Source organism: Cnephaeus nilssonii (assembly GCF_951640355.1).
Source record: "Cnephaeus nilssonii genome assembly, chromosome: 16".
Taxonomy (NCBI): Eukaryota; Metazoa; Chordata; class Mammalia; order Chiroptera; family Vespertilionidae; genus Cnephaeus; species Cnephaeus nilssonii.
Genome location: NC_137087.1, coordinates 45330400 through 45351986, shown reverse-complemented (window position 1 = coordinate 45351986; position 21587 = coordinate 45330400). Strand labels below are relative to the sequence as shown.

The following is a 21587-nucleotide window of genomic DNA, read 5'->3' as shown; positions in this document are numbered from 1 at the left end:
GAGGACATGAACTGTATCAGTCTCCTTGAAAATTAGGTCCCTAAACCTAGTTCAGTGTCTGGCACACATTAAGTGCTCAAGAAATATTTGTTGATGGAATATATAAATGAATTTTTGCCAAGAGCAAAGTTCCTGGAGAAGGTGCTGCCTTGGAGTTTTTCCAATAAAAATGACTCCCTCCTTAATCATCAAAAGGATTCAAAAGGATGGCCAACCCATGTCTATCATGACATGCTATCCCCTTATCCCTGAACAATCAGCTTACGTCACATAAAAGTGTTAAGGTACAAGATGCAAAGTGATTAGTCAGTCACAATTACATACCCAATCCTTTTTTCCTTAAGGAAGGATAACATTTTCCAGAACTGTTATGACTCAACTGGTCTCAAACTAATTTCTGCCTTGCAAAAGCTGGATTCATCCAGAGAGAAACAACCACATAAATAGAATTGTTTCAGCCATAAATTAGAAGGAAATTCTGCCATTTGCAACAACATGGATCGACTTTGAAAATATTGTGCTAAGTGAAATAAGACAGAGAAAGACAAATAATGTATGATTTCATATGTAGAATCTTAAAATAATCAAATTCATAGAAACAGAGAGTAGAAAGGTAATTGCCAAGGAGCTGAGTGGTAGGGAAAATGGGGAGATGTTGATTAAAGGGTACAAACATCCAGTTATAAGATAAAAAAGTCCTGGGATCTCATATACAGCATGGTGACTAAACAATACAATACTGTATTATATACTTGAAAGTTGCTAAGAAAAGAAAAAAAGAAAGTTGCTAAGAGAGTAGATCCTTTTAAAAAAAATATATATATACATATATATATATATATATATATATATATATATATATATATATATTATTTCAGAGAGGAAGAGAGAGGGAGAGAGATATAGAAACATCAATGATGAGAGAGAATCATTGATTGGCTGCCTCCTGCATGCTCCCTACTGGGGATGGAGCCTGCAACCTGGGCATGTGCCCTTGACCGGAATCGAACCTGGGATCCTTCAGTCCGCAGGCCAACGCTCTATCCACTGAGCCAAAGCAGCTAGGGCAAGAGAGTAGATCTTAAATGTTCTCACCCCCCGCCACACACACACACGCGCGCGCACACACACACACACACACACACAATTGTAATTATGTTTAGGTGATGAATGTGTTAACTAATTTTATTGTGGTCATCATTTCTCAATATATACACATATCAAATCATCACATTGTATACCTTAAACTAACACAATGTTACTTGTCAATTATATCAAAACTAGTGGCCCGGAGCATGAAATTCGTGCACAGAGGGGGTGTCCCTCAGCCCGGCCTGCACCCCCTCCAATCTGGGACCCCTCGGGGGATGTCCGACTGACGGTTTAGGCCCGATCCCAGGCTCCTAACCACTCACCTGCCTGCCTGCCTGATCGTCCCTAACCACTCTGCCTGCCGGCCTGCTCGCCCCCAACTGCTCCCCCACTGGCCTTCTTGCCCCCAACAGCCCCCCCAACAGCCTTCTCACCCCCAACAGCCCCCCCAACAGCCTTCTCGCCCCCAACTGCCCCCCTTGCTGGCCTGATCGCCTCCAACTGCCCCTCCCTGCTGGCCTGCTCGCCCCCAACTGTCCCCCCCACCGGCCTGCTCGCCCCCAATTGCCCCCCCGCCAGCCTGATCACCTCCAACTGCCCCCCCAGCTGGCCTGCTTGCCCCCAACTTCCCTCCCGCTGGCCTGATCACCCCCAACTGCCCTCCCCTCCTGGCCTGATTGCCCCTAACTGCCTCTACCTCGGCCCACAACCATGGCTTTGTCTGGAAGGATGTTCAGAAGGTCTCCCAGAAGGTCTCCCAGTCTAATTAGCATATTACCTTTTTATTAGTATAGATAAAGCTGGGGGTGGGGGATGAAATAATATGTAATAGTAAATCTCTAAATAAATAAATGATTAGATAGAAAGAACAGCTTTACTGAAATCAAAGTTGATAGGTATGAAATCCAGTGGTTCCCAAAGGTCAAGGGGGCTAAAGCACCTTCATAGAGTCCTTTGCAGAATGCCAAGAATATAGTGGAAGAGGCACTCTGACTCAACACCCTCTTTGACTCCTTGCCTAATAAATAACATTGCAGAGAGACAAATCAAACCAGAGCTGGAACAGGAATAAATTACATGCTCTCTCTACCAGGACTTTCAAACTTTTTTTTTCTTTACCATGACCTACAGAAAGAAATACAGTTTACACTGCAACCCAGAACATATACATGTTTCTAAATGAAACAAAAATTTCCCAAAACAATACTTAACCTTATTATGTATGACGCACTGATACTTTCTTTTCTATCTCTTTATTCCCCTCCCTTAATGCCTATAAGTTGTACTAGAAAGCAAGGAAGTGCTGAAAGGGGTCATATCAAAGGACCAAAGGGGTTCTCACTGGCCAAACTTGGAATGATTGAGCACCAAAAATAATCATAAATGTAATTAATTAGAAAACACTGAATAAATAAATATTCACAAAGGGGGAACACCTCATTTACGGACCTTAGTGGTCTTTACTTTGAAAATTGGCAATAAAAGGGAAAGAATCAAGCATTTCCCCTACCTTTTTACAAGAAATTGTGATTCATCCTTCAGTGTATGAAGGAAATAATTCTTTACAAAGAGTGCCAGCTAATAAATGTAGAAAGAATGTCAATTAGAAAGTCATCATTCTACAACCTCTACTTAAATAAATGATTCTGGCAAAAATTCATCAGTGGATGATCATTAGGTAAAAGAATAGCCTGGCTTGTGTGCTCAGTTGTTGAGCATCAACCTATGAACCAGGAGGTCATGGTTTGATTCTGAGTTGCGGGCTCCATCCCCAGTAGGGGGCGTGCAGGAAGCAGCTGATCAATGATTCTCTCTCATCATTGATGTTTCTATTTCTCTCTCCCTCTCCCTTCCTCTCTGAAATCAATAAAAATATATATTTTTAAAAAAGCATATTAGAGAACAAGGTATTCAGAATGTGCCAAATTATTAATTCACAGGTTGCTTACTAATTGCAAAGAGAAAAATAAATTTATTTTACAATGAGGATATACAACAGTCACCACTAGAAGCAAGTAGTCAAACTTAACACCACCGATAGTGGGGACAACCTGACTATATGTACCTCCTGTGGTGATATAATATGAAGTACACAGTATCACCTAATGAAGTTTAACCTGAATCAAATTAAGCCTTTAATCCTAAATTCTAGAATACAGAAAATATATGGGCTAGAGCAGTGGTCGGCAAACTGCGGCTCGCGAGCCACATGCGGCTCTTTGGTCCCTTGAGTGTGGCTCTTCCACAAAATACCACGGCCTGGGCGAGTCTATTTGGAAGAAGTGGTATTAGAAGAAGTTTAAGTTTAAAAAATTTGGCTCTCAAAAGAAATTTCAATCGTTGTACAGTTGATATTTGGCTCTGTTGACTAATGAGTTTGCCGACCACTGGGCTAGAGAAACAAGTAAAATGACACCACAATGACAAAGACAAATCCAGAATGTAGAACATTCTAAAAATAAATGCCCTGGTCTCTTAAAAAAGTCAATACCAAGAGGGGAAAAATAGGGGTAGAGAAAACTGTTGATTTTAAAAGTCTAAAGAGATATTACTATCTAATGAAATGAGAATTTTGCTTGGATATTGGTTTATAAAACCAACTATAGCTATAAAAGTAAATGTGGGGACAAATGGGAAAAAATTTTTTAATCCTCACCTGACGATATTTTGTCTATTGATTTCTAGAGAGAGTGGAATGGAGAAAGGGAGGAGTTAGAGAGTGAGAGAGAAACATTGATGTAAAGAGCCACATCAACTGGTTGCCTCTCATACATGTCCCTATTGGGGTGGAGGAATCCGCAACCAAGGTACATGCCCTTGACCCGAAATCAAACCTGAAACCCTTTGGTCCTGTGGTATATTATTTCAATTTTTGGTTTATTTGAAATTTTTCATAATAAAAATTTGAGGGAAAATGCTGTGCAACCCTTTAAAATGATATCGCAATCCACTAATAGAATGCAACTTACAGGCTGTAAGATATAACTTGTAGCCAATGGTAGGGCAGTCATAATAATATCTTAGCTCTTACATTATCATCAATTTGGAGCCAGTTTTCTTAAGCCTGGGTTTGCCCAAAAAGAAGAATGAACCTTCATGAAAATGTTCCTGTGGGATAAGGCTTTCTTATTCTGCAACCCTTTGTCAAGGGTCTCCCAAGTTTTATATTTTTTCTGCCAATTAATAACTTACTTTATTTGAAAAGTAAGAATAATCAGTAGAAAAAGTCCTATTAATGTCAGGGAAATTTTATTTGTCCTACTTTTAGAGGATTTTTCCCAATTCAGGGCATATTACATTGAAGTTCTTTTGATCCTTTTCCTCTACAATTAATGTCCCCAAGTACCCTTAGCCTCCAGTTCCCAAGCTGCTTTCCAGGACACCTGGAAACAAGCTGCATGGCTGACTGCAGAAAAACCCTTGCTCCCACACCACATCTGGTCCTGCCTTTCCATCAAATCAAATGCCAATTTATTGCCCTCTGATGTACAGTCTATCAGGCTACTTCCTGGATGCCCCCACTTCACACTGAGCCAAAAATCCAAGGCAATAACGTGAGTTCCACAAACGGGCAAGTAATTGCTCAATAAGCATGAAACAAGGAAAGGTCAGTGTGATGTGTGCACATGTGGCAGCCCTTCACAACTCAACCTGCAGTAGTATCAGTGGTAACAGAAAGCTGGTGTTACAGAAGAGGCATGCAATGAGAAGCCAGCCAACGGGCAGCCAGGAGTGCTTGTCCATCTAAGTCCTTTTTTCTTTTTCAAATAATGTGCCCTTAACTTAATCTCTCCAGACCAAAGTAAAGAAACAAAGACCTCAAAACTGGTAAGGAGCATCTTATCACCTAGTTTCCAGAAGCAAACGGGAGAGCTTAAATTAGTTACTGCTCTCCATTTACCACCCTTTTTAAATGAAGTGATCTGAACTGAAATGATATAATCTCCATGTTGCTGTATACCAGGCTCTATCTTTTAATGGGTGCCAGGAAAGACAAATGTACTCACCCTTTCCCTAAACATATTAAATATCACTTTAGAAATTGAGGCCCTGGCCAGTTTTCTCAATGGTTAGAGCATTGGCCTGTGGACTGAAGGGTCATGGGCTTGATTCCCAGTCAAGGACACATACCTGGGTTGCAGTTTGATCCTCTCTCACATTGACGTTGCTCTCTCTCTCCCCTTCCCTTTCACTCTCTCTAAAAATCAATGGAAAAAATATCCTCGGGTGAGGATTAACAACAAAAAATTGTTTAGAAATTGAGGTGACCAATTAAGTAACTATGAGCATAAAGAGGTGGTTAGAGGGGGCCAGGCTGATAAAATAACTCTTTATTATATCTCCTAATCAAAACTGCACATTGAATTTCAAACATTTGGCTTCTTCTGAAACCCTTTTGGCACTTGCCCTGAGTTTGAATGAGTGGAAAGAAGAAAAGGACTCTGCCTGCCTCCTTGTTAAAAACAAAGCAGCAGCTGGCTTTTCCTCTTTTTACTCATCTGACTGCTGTCATAGCAAATTGGGCACATAACCAGAGAATAATTTCAGGCCATTTTTTAAAAAATATATTTTATTGATTTTTTACAGAGAAGAAGGGAGAGGGATAGAGAGCTAGAAACATCGATGAGAGAGAAACATCAATCCGCTGACTCCTGCACACCTCCCACTGGGGATGTGCCCGCAGCCAAGGTACGTGCCCCTGACCGGAATCGAACCCGGGACCCTCCAGTCCGCAGGCCGACGCTCTATCCACTGAGCCAAACCGGCTTCGGCAATTTTCAGGCCTTTTAAGAGGTGGCAGTGCTAAATAGGACAATGGCAGTGAGATCAATACCAGCAACTTTGACACCCACCACAAACCACACTATCATACCACCCCTCACATCTATTAGAAATTAGGTTCCTTTGCCTCTGCCTTTGAGAGCCAAGCTATTAAGAATACTCCTTTTTTTTGACAACCCCCTTTCAGATACATGTAGTGGAAAATGTGCCAGCAGACTAGTTCTGATGGCTAACTATGTTTGACTATTAGAAAGAGAAAAAAAGGAGAGCTGGACCCATTAAGAAACCAGACTATACAGAACTGCTTCTTCTCAAGAAAGTCTTCATTTTCTAACCGCAAGGACAAATAAATGTTTGGGAAGAACTTGGTTTAGAAATGTCATGTGAAGAGGGTTCAGGTCAGTTGGGGAAGGGCCCCAGTAAAAAGAAATAGCAAAGTAAAGTCATCTAAATACAGGCCTCTTGGAGCTACCTTATTTATATGAATATTCTTGGGGAGGGCGGGGGCGGGCACAGTATTTTTATTTTCTCTAACTATGCTGAAAAGCCTGAGGCCAATCAAGCTACCAAGACTCCAAGGTGCCAAAGTCAGTTTGACTCAATAATCTCCAAACTAATATAGTCTTATATTTTATTGTAGAACAAGAAAGTCAAAAAGGGCACTGGAAACAGATACTTATATAAGTGTGTCCAACCTTGCCTCTTCCAACACTCATCCCATTACATGAATTTGCCTGCCAAATTTTATTACACTTGGTCTTTTAGCCTCCATTTAGTCAAGCCTTGAACAATTCACAAGTTCAACTCCAAGTGGGACAAAGCTAATGACTTATTCAACCTTCTTCTCATGCTGATTAACAGTGATATATTGTTTACTCTACTACTCCCGAAACCATAAGCCCCTACCAAAAAAAAAAGAAAGTATGCATTCAAATAGTATGGGAGATGAAAACACTAGCAAAATCTTTTCTTTTTTCTTTTTCAAATAATGTGCCCTTAACTTAATCTTTTTCCTGACAGTGACGACTAAAATTTCTTTTCCCTATACCTCCTCATCTTCCAATTGAAACATTAAAATTAAGGTTTGAGGCATCCTTGGACAGTTTTATTTCTATCTACTTAGAAGTCTATTTCTAAGAGGCCTAGGCCAGAAAAATGTTCAGTTTTAGTTCCTCCTAAAGGTTGGCTTGCAGACTCTGTTTAAATGTTCCCTGCAAACCTCTGGAGGTTACATGGATTCAAACCACCTAGCTCAGAAACTTAATTCACAAAGTTTAAGACAGACAGTACCCTACAGGTGTGTTTGTCCAGAATAAACTATATTTAAATAAATTTCTGATATATCTACTTTCTCCAGGCACCTGATTCTCTCTCTTAAACTCAAATACACCATTTTTTTGCAGTTCAGGTAAGCTCAGTAAAGAAATAGCATATTCCTCAGAATTATTCTATGTCTTTGGCAATATCTAAACTCTGGCAAGAATGGCTTTACATGAGAAAGTCAAATTAGCAAATGTATAAGCTATCATTTTTGTTCATTTCTTTGGCTTGTTTTGTTAACAAAGGTAAGAGTGAGAATAAAAAGATGGCAAGAGATTGCTCTCATTCACTATCATGCATTCCATGCCTGATAGGGAACCATATGGTATGAGTAGAGAACACAAGGTTAGCCATGGCATGGTCAGCTAAAGCCACTAATCTTGTAAACCAGTGGTTATGGGGCAGGAAAAAAGTTTGCCTGTTTATATACCATGACAGACCCAATGGCTAAGTGCCTAAGCAAATTGCCTAGCACATAACAGATAGTCTAACAGTATTGATTAGAAGCAATTAATAAACCATACACAGAAGGTATCCAAATCTTGGTGAAACCCAGAAAGAACAAGTCCAAGAAGCTAAAGCAGCTTCATAGTTACTATACGTGCTTACACTGAACCTCAAGACCACCTTAGTCTTATGCTGAATACCCTCATTCTTCAGAGGCCCTCAAAATTAAAAATGCCTGGCATTAAATCTCCAAAGCCAAACTCACTACCCCACCCCACCCCCCGCCGATATACACACCACTAAGAAGTCTTCCTCAAGCCCTGGCCCTGAAGTCTTTAAAGGCTTTAAAGTCCTAAGAGATGATGCCTTAAGAGAAAAATCTGGTATGACTATTAGACTGTTTAGACTTTTAGACTGTTCCTCTCTCTCTCTTTGCTTTAAAGCTAAATTTTTTTAAAAAAGAATTTCTTTGTAATGATCTAAGTTTAAAGACCAAGGACAAAAGCACCCTAAATCTGGAGGCAAAAGACCACAGCCAAACACCACAAATCACAACTGACTAGAGCCCTTTCCATGAAGTTCAGTGGACGAAGGGTACTAAGGTTTGCAAACACTTATCTAGTCTGGGAACAAATAGATCAACGACCACAGACTATGTCAGCTAGAAGAATTCTTCTAAATCATTTACTCTCTTCAGATCTAAAACCAAGAACAATATCAAGTATAGTATCCTGATATTTCACTTTCCTTTCCATCCCTTAGCCCAGTAGTCGGCAAACTCATTAGTCAACAGAGCCAAGTATCAACAGTACGACGATTGAAATTTCTTTTGAGAGCCAAATTTTTTAAACTTAAACTTCTTCTAACGCCACTTCTTCAAAATAGACTCACCCAGGCCGTGGTATTTTGTGGAAGAGCCACACCCAAGGGGCCAAAGAGCCGCATGTGGCTCACGAGCCGCAGTTTGCCGACCACAGCCCTAGCCCATGCCACAGATCTTTCCACAGTCTATCTGTGACTGAAGATATCTCTAATGTGCAAGAACCCCCACAAGATTACTAGAAGGATAAAAGGAAATGGGTCTTTGGAATCTAAGCCTATGCCAGGGCTTAGAGAGAGGCAGTGGTCCTTCTGCCCCTAAGGCCAGGACACCCCAGCCCTGCAGGCAGCACAGAGTTAACTACCCACCCGGTTTGAGAAGCACAAAGGTACATCACTGCAACATGCCTAACATTTACATTGCCTCTCTCTGCTCATTAAACAGGTTTTGGTTAAATAATGAACAAACTGTATTACAGACTCCGATGAGAATTCCAAAATTATAAATCAACTGGGAAAGCCCAAAGGGGCAGACAGACAGGGAGGGGGGGAGAAAGAAAATATTGACTAATATAAAGGGCGCAGCTTGACAGTGGATATTCCTGCCACACCTGATCAAACACACTCTGTTGGGGGAGGGGAAAGAGAGCAAGAGAGGGAAGATGGAACAAGACAGACTGAAATTTGCATCCGGAAAAGATTAAAACGGATTCTTTGGGGATAGAGAAAATACATAATATATATTACTATAAATGCAAAACTGTACTAAAAGCTAACTCAAATGTCAAAGATTACAGCTTGAATAAATTTAAATATAAAAGCCATGTGCTTCTGGAGTTAATGAGAGAGACATAAAAGGACAAACTGGGCTAGGAGGCTGAACAGAGAGCCTTTTTCTGCCTTTGCTGGACAATGGGTTCAAAACACAGCATCAAATACAGTCAGAGGCTTCTCTCCATAGCTCTGAGCCCGGAGAAAGAATTGGTAAACCCCATCACTTTTCCAATCTACATTTGCTGATTTTTTAAAATTAAGATATAATTCATATTCCATAAAATTCACCATTTTAGCCCTAACTGATTTGGCTCAGTGGATAGAGCATCGGACTGCAGACTTATGAGTCCCAGGTTCGATTCCGGTCAAGGGCACATGCCCAGGTTGCGGGCTTGATCCCCAGGAGGCAGCCAATCAATGATTCTCTCTCGGTATTGATGTTTCTATCTCTCTCTCCATTCCTTTCTGAAATAAATAAAAACATATTTTTTAAAAACTAAAAAATAAAATAAAATAAAGGGTCCCAGGTTCGATTCTGGCCAAGGGCACAGGCCCAGGTTGCGGACTTTATCCCCTCCAGTAGGGGGCGTGCAGGAGGCAGCCAATCAATGATTCTCTCTCATCATTGATGTTTCTACCTATCTCTCTCCCTTCTTCTCTGAAATCAATAAAAAAATATATATTAAAAAAATTCACCCTTTTAAATTATACAATTCAATGGTTTTTCATATATTCACAGAGTGATATAACCATCACCACTATCTAATTCCAGAACATTTTCAACACCCAAAAAGAAACCTGTCCCCATTAGCAGTCATTTCCCACACCCCTTCAACAACCCTGGTAATCACACATCTTCTTCAGAATAACATCCTAAAAGAATTCCTAAAAGGGGCAGCTGACAAGTCTCACTGGTGGTGAGCTAAGGCTAATCTAAAGTAGAAATACGCAAACTTTGTTTTTAGGTACCGTGTATCTTCCAAGTGTAACCTTATCTTTAGATTTGGTATTAGAATATTCTATTACTCTAAATGCTACAAAACATGAAATTGTCAGGCAGTTTGGGCAAATACTGACTATAAATGTGGTCCAGAGTTACATATCTGTAAGAATAATAGGTATGGACTTAACCAACCTTACTAGAGATAATGGACTTATTTCCTTCACAATGCTATTAACTCCTGGAGGAGTAGACAGTGCTTATATATGTAAATTATTCTCTGACCATTTACAAAAAGAAAACACATCATTTTGGTTTACTGATGATGTCCTATGAACCACCTATTTCCAACAGTGATATTCTTTTTTAAAAATATATTTTTTATTGATTTTAGAGAGGGAGAAGGAAAGAGAGAGAGAGAGAGAAATATCAATGATGAGAGAGAATCACTGATTGGCTGCCTCATGCATGCTCCCCACTGGGGATCAAGCCTGCAACCCATGCATGCGCCCAGACTGGGAATCAAACTATGACCTCCTGGTTCATAGGTGGATGCTCAACCATTGAGCCACACTGCCTGGGCACCAACAGTGATATTCTTAACCAACTAAACCAGCAGAAAGCCTAGGGGGGAAATGCAAATAGAAAGCTTTCTTGTAAAAAGAGACCAAGCCCAAATCAGTTTCATGAGTTAAACTGAGTGGAAGTCCTAGAATTCCTGCCATACTTCCTCCAATCTAAATGGTACACCATTTCCAGTCACATGGCAAGGGCAGTCTCTTTAGTTTCTCTCTCCAAGTTCAAAGCCCTTTCCCAGCCTCCTACCATTAACATGCTTCCAAGAAAGCAGTCCTCCTGACACTGCCAATCAAAAAAAATCTGTTCGTTTCAGTAAAGAAACAAGAAATTGGTCATGGATTGCAGAGTCCAGGACCACAGGGGCAGCTCACCCATAAACCTGCTCCTAGAAGCCAACACTGTGTGGGGGGTCAGAACCAATCAGAAGACCATGAAATGCCCTACTCTGAGTCCACTCTATCATTTTTCTCAAGCAGGTAATAAGCTAAAACCCAAGAACAACGGGGCAACCTTGGCTGGCATCATTTCAAAATTTGCTACATCTGTTGGCCTCTAGAAAGTACTAGCACCTTTTGTCTTTGTCTGGAGAAAAGCTTGGTAACACCCAGATATGTTCCTAGTACCACAGACAGAACTGGCTCCTCAGCACATTCTGGTTTTATTAATTTCAAAGAGCAGATAATGTGGATTCCTAACCCAAGGATGTAAGAAAGTTAGGCAGCAGATTGAACTTTGGTAGCTCTCACATGGTCTAAAGCAGTGGTCACCAACCGGTGGTCCTAGGACCACTGGTGGTCCACGAAGTCCGAAAGGTTGGTGACCGCTGGTTTAAGGAAACCTTTGGAGCAGCGGTCGCCAACCAGTGGTCCGCGGACCACTGGTGGTCTGTGAGGTCCGAAAGGTTAGCGACCCCTAGTCCAGAGACCCCAAGTCCTGGACTGTACCATTCACCACAGATATGATTTCTGAGCTTAAGTCTCAGGATATATCAGGATAGAGAAAACAAGTACAGGATATGGATTGGATGGCAAGGATATGTGGCTGTCAGGATAGCAGCACCACCTCAGCTCCTCAATGTCCACAGACTGTCTAAAAGGCCTACAAAGCTATTATAATCTGCCATTTTAGAGTGTTCCCAACCAATACCATGCTGTGTTATAAAATGTTGGCCAAATATTTCCAAATATATTCACTTGTTTAATTCTTTAACATCTCTTAGAAAGATAGTACTCTGCACTCTTACCCACCAAAAGGAGTTGTAAATATCTACTCTTTCTTATTGGGATATGTAAGCTTTATCTGTTCAGTAAAAAAAAAAAAAAACGACAGAAAGAAAGAAAAATCTGTGCAGGCAGTCAATTCTTTCTAAAGCATCAAAGTCACTTACAGTACAGGCCATAAAACAAGAATCTACCACCTACTTGCAACATTCACCCTGCTAACTAGCTAACAACCACCTCCTCTATACTTGATCCTTCTTGGCTAACATTTCAAATGGTCTTCAATAAAGTGGAATTTGCTCCTTTAAAGAAAACATTGTAGTGAATCCTTAGATAACATCAGCCCATGTTTAGAAAAAGTAAAAAGGAAATTTTCTCCAGATATTCTTCTACATTCCTCATAAAAGGAGAAAATGTATTTGTTTATTGTTATGTAATTTGCAAAAGCCTAAAAATGATTTCAACTGTGGTCTTAGATATGTTACTAGCTGTCCATCCCTGCAATAGTTCTTTTCAAGGATATTACATTGCAAAAGTCCTTTACAGTCAAGAGTAACACAGATCTGAAGCTTTCCCTTTTAGTCTTTATCACCCCTGTTGAAAAACCCAAAGGTGTTAAGTCTTGCCTCCCCCACCCAAAACACATGTATATATCTATATATATAAAAGCCCAGCGACCAGAACGGTGGAACAACTGGAACAACCGGAATGACAGGTGGCTATGATGTGCACTATGGCAACCAACCGGCCTGATCCGGGTCCGGATCAGGCCAGCCCAGCCCCCGATTGGCCCCCAATACCCTAATTGGGGCCGGCTGGCCAACCGCCCATGGCCCTGCCCCCACTGCCGGCCCTGCCTAATGGGCCCCCATTGGGGTGGGCCGGCCAGACCCCACCCATGCATGAATTCGTGCACCAGGCCTCTAGTACATATATAAGGCACTTCCTGTGTACATTCTCCTCTAATTGCATGAACAGAAGCAATATAGAACAGGGCACTAAAGCAGGCATCAGGGGCCAGAATTCTAGTTTTGACTCTATCTCTTGAGATTAGTGTGACCTCAGCTAAATCACCTAAAATGTCTCTGGGCTTCAACTTCATTCATAAAATGGGACTATATATGCCATGCCTCCCCTACAGGGTTATGTAAAAGTTCAATAAGGTAATAAACATAAAAATGGATTTAAAAATTCTAAACATATAAATATTACATAAGCTTATTATCATTAGGGAAACATGGTGGGGGAAAAAGGAAAAAAAGATTCTGGAACACACAAAGATTCAAGATCTGTATTACAGAGAGCTAAGGTCCTAAAAGCAACAATGACTTTCTATAACAGAAAGGTTGTTGTTGTTTTTTAATATATTTTATTGATTTTTTTTTTACAGAGAGGAAGGGAGAGGGATAGAGAGTTACAAACATCGATGAGAGAGAAACATCGATCAGCTGCCTCCTTCACACCCCCTACTGGGGATGTGCCCGCAACCAAGGTACATGCCCTTGACCGGAATCGAACCTGGGACCCTTCCGTCTGCAGGCCGACGCTCTAGCCACTGAGCCAAACCAGTTAGGGCAACAGGAAGGTTTTGTTGCAAATACTAAAAACTTTATTTGTGCCACCAACTTCCTACCTTATTGCATGCATAGGTAGACAAAGAAAGTAGTTCAAACCAAAATAACTTATTTATTACTCACACAATGAAGGAAGCTTATAATTATATGAATGCTGATTCCCACTAAAGAGGGATGTCCTTTTAGGAACTCAAGGAAAAGGATCAGCAATACAATAAGCCAGGGGCAATCTATACGCATGACTCAAACCTGGCTTGCAACCTGTTTTTTTAAGGAAAATTTGATTTATCACTCATTCACTTAAGTATTATCTATGTCTGCTTCCGAGCTACAATGGCAGAATTGAGTAGTTACTATGGCCTGTAAACCCCAAAATATTTACTTTACAGAAAAAGTCTGTCCATCCCTGCAATAGTTCTTTTCAGAAAAAAGTTTTTCCATCCCTGCAGTAAATCAAACACGTCTTTTTTACCAAGATAAATAATCTTACATACATGTGAGGACTTACCGGTTATGCTGTTTAGAACCTCCTTTAGATGACTGAAACTATGCAACAGAGGATCCCGTTCTTCATCCTGCAACAAATAGGTGTTGTTTTTTAAATCATTATCAGACACAGAGGAAAAAGGAAACAAAGGAGAGATCAGAGCTCTTTCTCTGAATCCAACCAGAAAATCCAGTAAGTTTTTATTCTTAGGAAAAGAAAGTTAGTAAACATTTTTCTAGTTCCTTAATCTCTTAATTCATAGAGGTCCTCTGGGCTTACCTAAAATAGTAAATCCTGAAGTATTAATCTACACCATGACCACAGCACTCAAGCTACCATAGATTGCCAGGTCCTTTATATTTGCTATGGTCTGAATGTTTGTGTCCTAAAAGCTTACATGTTGCCTGGCCAGCATGGCGCAGTTGACCTGTGAACCAGGAGGTCACGGTTCGATTCCCAGTCAGGGCACATGCCTGGGTTGCGGGCTAGGTCCCCAGGAGGCAGCCGATCAATGATTCTCTCTCATCATTGTTTCTTTTTTACTATTTCTTAAATATATTTTATTGATTTTTTACAGAGAGGAAGGGAGAGGGATAGAGAGTTAGAAACATTGATGAAAGAGAAACATCAATCAGCTGCCTCCTGCACACCCCCTACTGGGGATGTGCCTACAACCAAGGTACATGCCCTTGACCGGAATCGAACCTGGGACCCTTCAGTCCGCAGGCCAACGCTCTATCCACTGATCCAAACTGGTTAGGGCTCTCATCATTGTTTCTATCTCTCTCCCTCTCCCTCTACCTTCCTCTCTGGAATTAAATATATATATATTAGAGGCCCGGTGCATGAAATTCATGCACGGGGGGTCCCCTCAGCCCAGCCTGCACCCTCTCTAATCCGGGACCCCTTGGGGGATGTCCGACTGCCGGTTTAGGATCGGGCCTAAACCAGCAGTCGGACATCCCTCTCACAATCCTGGACTGCTGGCTCCTAATCGCTCACCTGCCTGCCTTCCTGGTTGCCCCTAACCACCCCCAGCCCGCCAGCCTGATCGCCCCTCACTGCCTCTGCATGCTGGCCTGATTGCCCCTAATGCCCCCCCCCACCAGCCTGGTCACCTCTTATTGCCCCCCCCACTGGCCTGGTCACCTCTTACTGCCCCCTGTGCCAGCCTGGTTGCCCCCAACTGCACCGCCCCCGCCGGCCTGGTCGCCCCTAACAGCCCCCCTCACTGGCTTGGTCGTCCCCAACTGCCCCCCCCTGCTGGCCTGGTCGCCCCATGCAGCCTGCTGTTCAGTCATTTGGTCATCCCTCACTAACCCCCCTGCCAGCCTGGTTGCCCCATGCAGCCTGCTGTTCAGTCTGGTCGTCCCTCACTAACCCCCCTGCCGGCCTGGTCGCCCCACGCAGCCTGCTTGTTCAGTCGTTTGGTTGTCCCTCACTAACCCCCCCCCCCCCACCCTGCTGGCCTGGTCATAGGCAGACATCTTGTGAGGGATGAGGGTCAATTTGCATATTACCTCTTTATTATATAGGATAACTTACATGTTGAAATACTAATGCCCAATGTGATAGAATCAGGAGGTGGGGGTCTTTAAAAGGTGGATGAGTAGGTCATGAGGGCAGAGCCCACATGAATGGAATTAATGGCCTATAATAGAATCCCAAGAGAGCTCTCTTGCTCCTTCCACCATGTGAGGACACAATATGAAATCAGAGACCCAGAAGAAGACCCTCATCTGACCATGCTGGCATCATGACCTCAGACTTCCAGGCTCCAGAACTGTGAGAAATAAATTTCTGTTGTTTATAAGCTACCCAGTTTGTGGTATTTTGTTATAGCATCCCAAACAAACTAAGATATATACACTGAGTGGCCAGATTATTATGATCTCTGAACGCATAATAATCTGGCCACTCAGTGTATATCCTATATAATAAAAGGCTAATATGCAAATTGTCCCCTCAACCAGGAGTTCGACCAGCAGGCAGGCCGGCCAACCGCCCATGTCCCCTCCCCCTGACCAGGCTGGCCAGACCCCACCCATGCACGAATTCATGCACCGAGCCTCTAATATATATACTGAGTGGCCAGATTATTATGCGTTCAGAGATCATAATAATCTGGCCACTCAGTGTATATTATTCTCTCTTCTTCTTCATATTCATTATATAATCGCACATGCTCATTTCAAAGACATTCCTGACTCTACTCTCACTTCTAAAACAACCTATTTTTATATATGAGCATGAGAAATTTCCAAACACCAAGTTGAAAATGTCTAAACTATTTTTTGCAAAAATTGTTTTATACAACCATACAAAAAATATCCTTAAACATATATATACAACAAAGAAAGCCACCTTTATAACAGGTAAATTTCTTATTCATCTGATTGGCAAGATATGGCCTACTCTATGTATAGAAGCTTGATGAATTCTCAAGGAATACCATCACCAAGCCATACTCCATGTATAAATAACTAAACTAATTAAATAAATGTGATAGCCCTAGAATATAAGGAATCTGACATTTTTAGGCATTTTAAAGAAGTCCCAAATACTAGCTTAAGTTATTTACAAAAAAATAGTTAGAAGAAGAATGGTATCATCTTTTAGGCCCCAGAGGAAAAAAAGGCAGCCTGTAAATTTGACATTAGCTGGAATAAAACAGGAAGTCCTTGATATCAAGAACAACTCTGAGCCCTGGCCGGTTTTTCTCAGTGGTTAGAGCATTAGCCTTCGGACCTGAGGGTCTCGGGTTTGATTCCCAGTCAAGGGCACGTACCTCGGTTGAAGGTTTGATCCCAGGCCCCTGTTGGAGCTCATTCAGGAAGCAACCAATTGATGTGTCTCTCCGACGTCAATATTTCTGTCTGTCTGTCTGTCTGTCTGTCTCTCTCTCTCTCTCTCTCTCTCTCTCTCTCTCTCCCTCCCTCCCTTCCACTTTCCAAAAAAAAAAAATCAATGGGGGAAAACATATATCCTCTTGTGAGAAAAAAAAAAGAAAAACAACTCTGAATTCCTACTATCCTCATTATTACTGGGAAATTGATTACTGTTTTAACTATGCACAGATCCCTAACAACAAATCAGTGACCAAGCTTTCTGCCCATTCCCCACTTACCAATGGAATATGGGTGCTCCATCGGGCATTTCGTTTGATGGCCCCAACCACAATGTTAATCTCCCCTTGAATGATGTAAATATTCTTATCCACCATCCTGGCAAACCTACCAAAACAGTTAAGAAAAAAGTATAGTTAATATTTGCTTACCCAGAGCATATCCATGCTTAAATCAGTACTTGGTAAGGTTATAATTATAATTTAACTTTTAAATACCAAGATTTCTGGAAGTTCAACATACAATTCAAAACACATCAATCCAGCCCTGGCTGGTGTGGCTCAGTAGGTTGAATGTCAGCCTATGCACAAAAAGGTTGCAGGTTCAATTCCTGGTCAGGTCACAAGCCAGGGTTGCAGGCTCGATCCACAGTAGGGGGGTGTGCAGGAGGCAGTCAATTGATGTTTCTCTCACACATTGATGTTTCTTTCTTTCCCTTCCTCTCTCTCTAAAATTAATTAAAACTTTTTTTTTTAAGCATCAATCCTGCCCAGTGGGCGTGGCTCAGTGGTTGAGCTTCAACCCAGGAACCAAGAGATCACTGGCTTGATCCCAAGTAGGAGACGTGCATGAGGCAGTCAATAGATGATGTTTCTCTATCATCAATGTTTTTATTGTTCTATCCCTCTCCCTTCCTCTCTCTCTAAAAATCAATTTTTAAAAAAAGCATCAGCCCTAACTGGTTTGGCTCAGTGGATAGAGCGTTGGCCTGCAGACTCAAGGGTCTTAGGTTCAATTCCAGTCAAGGGCATGTACCTTGGTTGCGGGCACATACCCAGTAGGGAGTGTGCAGGAGGCAGCTGATCGATGTTTCTCTCTCATCGATGTTTCTAACTTTTCATTCCTCTCACTTCCTCTCTGTAAAAAATCAATAAAATATATATTTTTTAAAAAGCATCAATCCAGAAAATTTCTCAAAGGTCCCTCAACAATCTCTAGCAAACATGTAAAGTTCTTCAAAGGTGGGGTGGGGGCTCAGTGAAGGGGGGGCAATGGGGTGAAATGGGGGACATCTGCAATACTAACAATAAAACAATAAAAAAAAAAATCTTTCCACCCTAACCAGTTTGGCTCAATGGATAGAGCGTCGGCCTGCAGACTGAAGGGTCCCAGGTTTGATTCTGGTCTAGGGCATGTACCTTGGTTGCGGGCACATCCCCAGTAGGGGGTGTGCAGGAGGCAGCTGATCAATGTTTCTCTCATCAATGTTTCTAACTCTCTATCCCTCTCACTTCCTCTCTGTAAAAAATCAGTAATTTTTTTTTTAAATCTTTCCTATGAGGCCTTTAGATATGCAGATATATCTGTGTTGCTAGTTTATTAAAGATACTAGAGGCCCGGTGCATGACATTCGTGCATGGGGGTGGGGGGGTTCCTCAGCCTGGCCTGCACCCTCTCGCAGTCCAAGACCCCTCAGGGAATGCCCACTCTCCAAGGGGTCCTTAGCGCTGCCACGGAGGCAGGAGAGGCTCCCACCACTGCCACCGCGCCCCAGCCGTGAGCCCAGCTTCTGACTGAGCGGCGCTCCCCCTGTGGGAGCGCACTGACCATCAAGGGGCAGCTCCTGAGTTGAGCATCTGCCCCCTGGTGGTCAGTGCACATCAGAGCAACCGGTCGTTCCGCCATTCAGTCTATTGCATATTAGCCTTTTATTATATAGGGTACTTCAGATCTTCCCATTGTTCTTTTTTTATCCACTCAATAAAGTAATAATGAAGGTTCAAGTTAAAAGAAAAGAATGAAGGCTGGCCCAGCGGGTATGGCTCAGTGGGTTAAACATCGACCTATGAACCAGGAGGTCATAGTTCGATTCCCAGTTAGGGCATGGTCCAGGTTTCGGGCTCCACCCCCAGTGGGGGTTGTGCAGGAGGCAGCCAATCAATGATTCTCTATCATCATTGATGTTTCTATCTCTCTCCCTCTCCCTTCCTCTCTGAAATCAATAATATATATTATAAATATATCAATTATATATATAGGTCAACTTATATACTACATCCATTCTGCCACTAAAACTGGACAGAAACAGTAATACAGCCTTGGAAAAGCCAAGTTTACTTGCTTATAGGAGGAAATCTCTAATAAGCAGACTGAAAGGTAGACTTTTGTAAAGCTACTTCTATATGATTCTCTGAAATAAAACTGAAATATTATTTTAGTATTTTAAATGCTCCCAATTTAACTACCACTTAACTACCATTTTCTTTGCTGCCTAGAACAGCACTTAGAAAAGATATTTAATTCTTTCCCCAGGTGAAAATATTTAAAAAACACAAACAGAGCTTTGACAGCTATTGGTCAGTGGTTAGAGCATTGGCCCGAGCACCAAAGAGTTAAGGGTTTGATTCCTGGTCAAGGGCATACCTGGGTTACAGGTTTGACCCCTGCCCCAGTAGGGGAGTGTGCAGGAGGCAACCAGTTGATGTGTCCTTTTCACACCAATGTTTCTCTCTCTCCCTCCCCCACCCCTTCACTCTCTCTGAAAATCAATGGAAGACGTATCCTCAGGTGAGGATTAACAAAAACAAACAAACAAAAACACAACAGAATTTCTTCTTAGCATATAGAAAACCCTAGGGGTATGTAAGACCAACTCAACACTTTCCATGATTTAAAACCCTTCTCAGAAAGACAAAGGTAGGGATGTTGGTGTATACAGTTAGACAAACATTTGGATCAGGCAAAAGGAAAGTTAAACAGTATAGGTAAGGGAAGAAAAAATTCCAGAAATATTTACTTACTGAGTACCTACTATGCATAAGGCATCTTACAGAGTACTAAGGATACAAAACAAATAAGACATGAAAACAGCTGTCAGATATATTGTGTGTTATCACTTATGTAAAAATCAACCCACCGTACACAAAATACTAAATTTTTGTTTTTGTTTGTTTTTGTTAATACTCACCTGAGGACATTTTTCTTTTTTAATATATTTTTATTGATTTCAGAGAGGAAAGGAGAGGAAGAGAGAGATAGAAACATCAACGATGAGAGGGAACCATTGATTGGCTGCCTCCTACACACCCCCTACTGGATTGAGCCCACAACCCAGGCATGTGCCCCTGACCGGAATCGAACCCAGGACCCTTCAGTCCACAGGCTGATGCTCTATCCACTGAGCCAAACCGGTCAGGGCTGAGGATATTTTTCAACTGAGTTTTTTAGAGAGAGTAGGAGAAAGAGGGAAAGACAGAGAGAAATATCAATGTGAGAAAAACACACCAATTGGTTGCCTGGGCTGGGGAGGAGCCTGCAACCTAGGTACGTGCCCTTGACCAGAATCGAACCTGGGACACTTCGGTCCACATGCCAACGCTCTATCCACTGAGCCAAATCGGCTAGGGCTAGATTTTTGTTTTTGAAAACATGCAATATTTGCCCGGCCGATGTGGCTCTGTGGCTGAGCACCAAACTATGAACGCGGAGATCGCAATTCCATTCCATCAGGGCACATGCCTGGATTGCAGGCTCGATCCCCAGTAGGGGGCGTGGGGAAGGCAGTCAATCAATGATTCTCATCACTGATGTTTCTATCTCTCTCCCTCTCCCTTCTCTCTGAAATAAATAAAAACACATTTTTTTAAAAAATAAAAAACATGCAGTATTTAACACATAGTAAGATATAAAGAGTAACATAATGGTCAGTATCCAGAGTAAGAATAGCACAACTGAAGTCTCTATTTGTGCTCCCTAATCATATCCTACTCTCTTTCATCCATAGGTCCCACTATTCTAAATCTGATGTTTATTAAACTTTTTATGCTGTTTTATACTTTTACTTCATTGGTACGCATCTTTAAACAATAGATAGTATTATTCTGCATAGTTATACTTTATATAACTAATATGTTGTATGTTCTGCAATTTTCCCTTTTCCCTTAAAATATTATGTTTCTGAGTCATCCATGTTGTTAAATGTACTTAATATATTTTATAAATAGATAGATAGATAAGCAAACATAGAATAAAAAAGTCTGGGCAGATGTACTCCAAATTCAATAGTTATCTCTAGGGGGGACGAGGACAAATATGTGATACCTTAATCAATAAAGAAATTAAAAAAAAATAAAGAAAACAATAAACTAAAAAAAATAATAAAAAAATAAAAGTAACCACCTATGAGACAGAAAAAAAAAATAGTTATCTCTAGAGAAGGTTCTGCAAAATCTGGGTATATTCAGAAAATATTTTAGCCTATCTATAATGTTTTAATATATTATAAGAATGTATTAGTGTACATTTCTGACCATGAGGCATTTATAGAGTTTAGTGGGATCTAAAAGTAAACTGAACCAGATAGAGAAAAAAATGAATCCTGCCCTAGGTGGTTTGGATCAGTGAATAGAGCGTCGGCCTGTGGACTGAAGGGTCCCAGGTTCGATTCTGGTCACGGGCACATGCCTGGGTTGCGGGCTAGGTCCCTAG

General features: G+C 41.5%; 1 protein-coding gene across 7 annotated transcripts in view; it reads right to left on the bottom strand.

Annotated features, from left to right (window-relative positions):
- GBF1 (golgi brefeldin A resistant guanine nucleotide exchange factor 1) overlaps positions 1 to 21587 on the bottom strand; it is a 122141-nt gene that overhangs the window by 94637 nt on the left and 5917 nt on the right. For all 7 annotated transcript variants that reach the window (XM_079793393.1, XM_079793396.1, XM_079793391.1 and 4 more), the window contains exons 2-3: positions 17162 to 17267; positions 14056 to 14122 (exon numbers count right to left, since the gene is read on the bottom strand). In XM_079793393.1, coding sequence (XP_079649519.1) covers positions 14056 to 14122; positions 17162 to 17257 — 163 coding nt within the window. In that variant the 5' untranslated portion in view covers positions 17258 to 17267. The remainder of the gene's footprint in view (positions 1 to 14055; positions 14123 to 17161; positions 17268 to 21587) is intronic.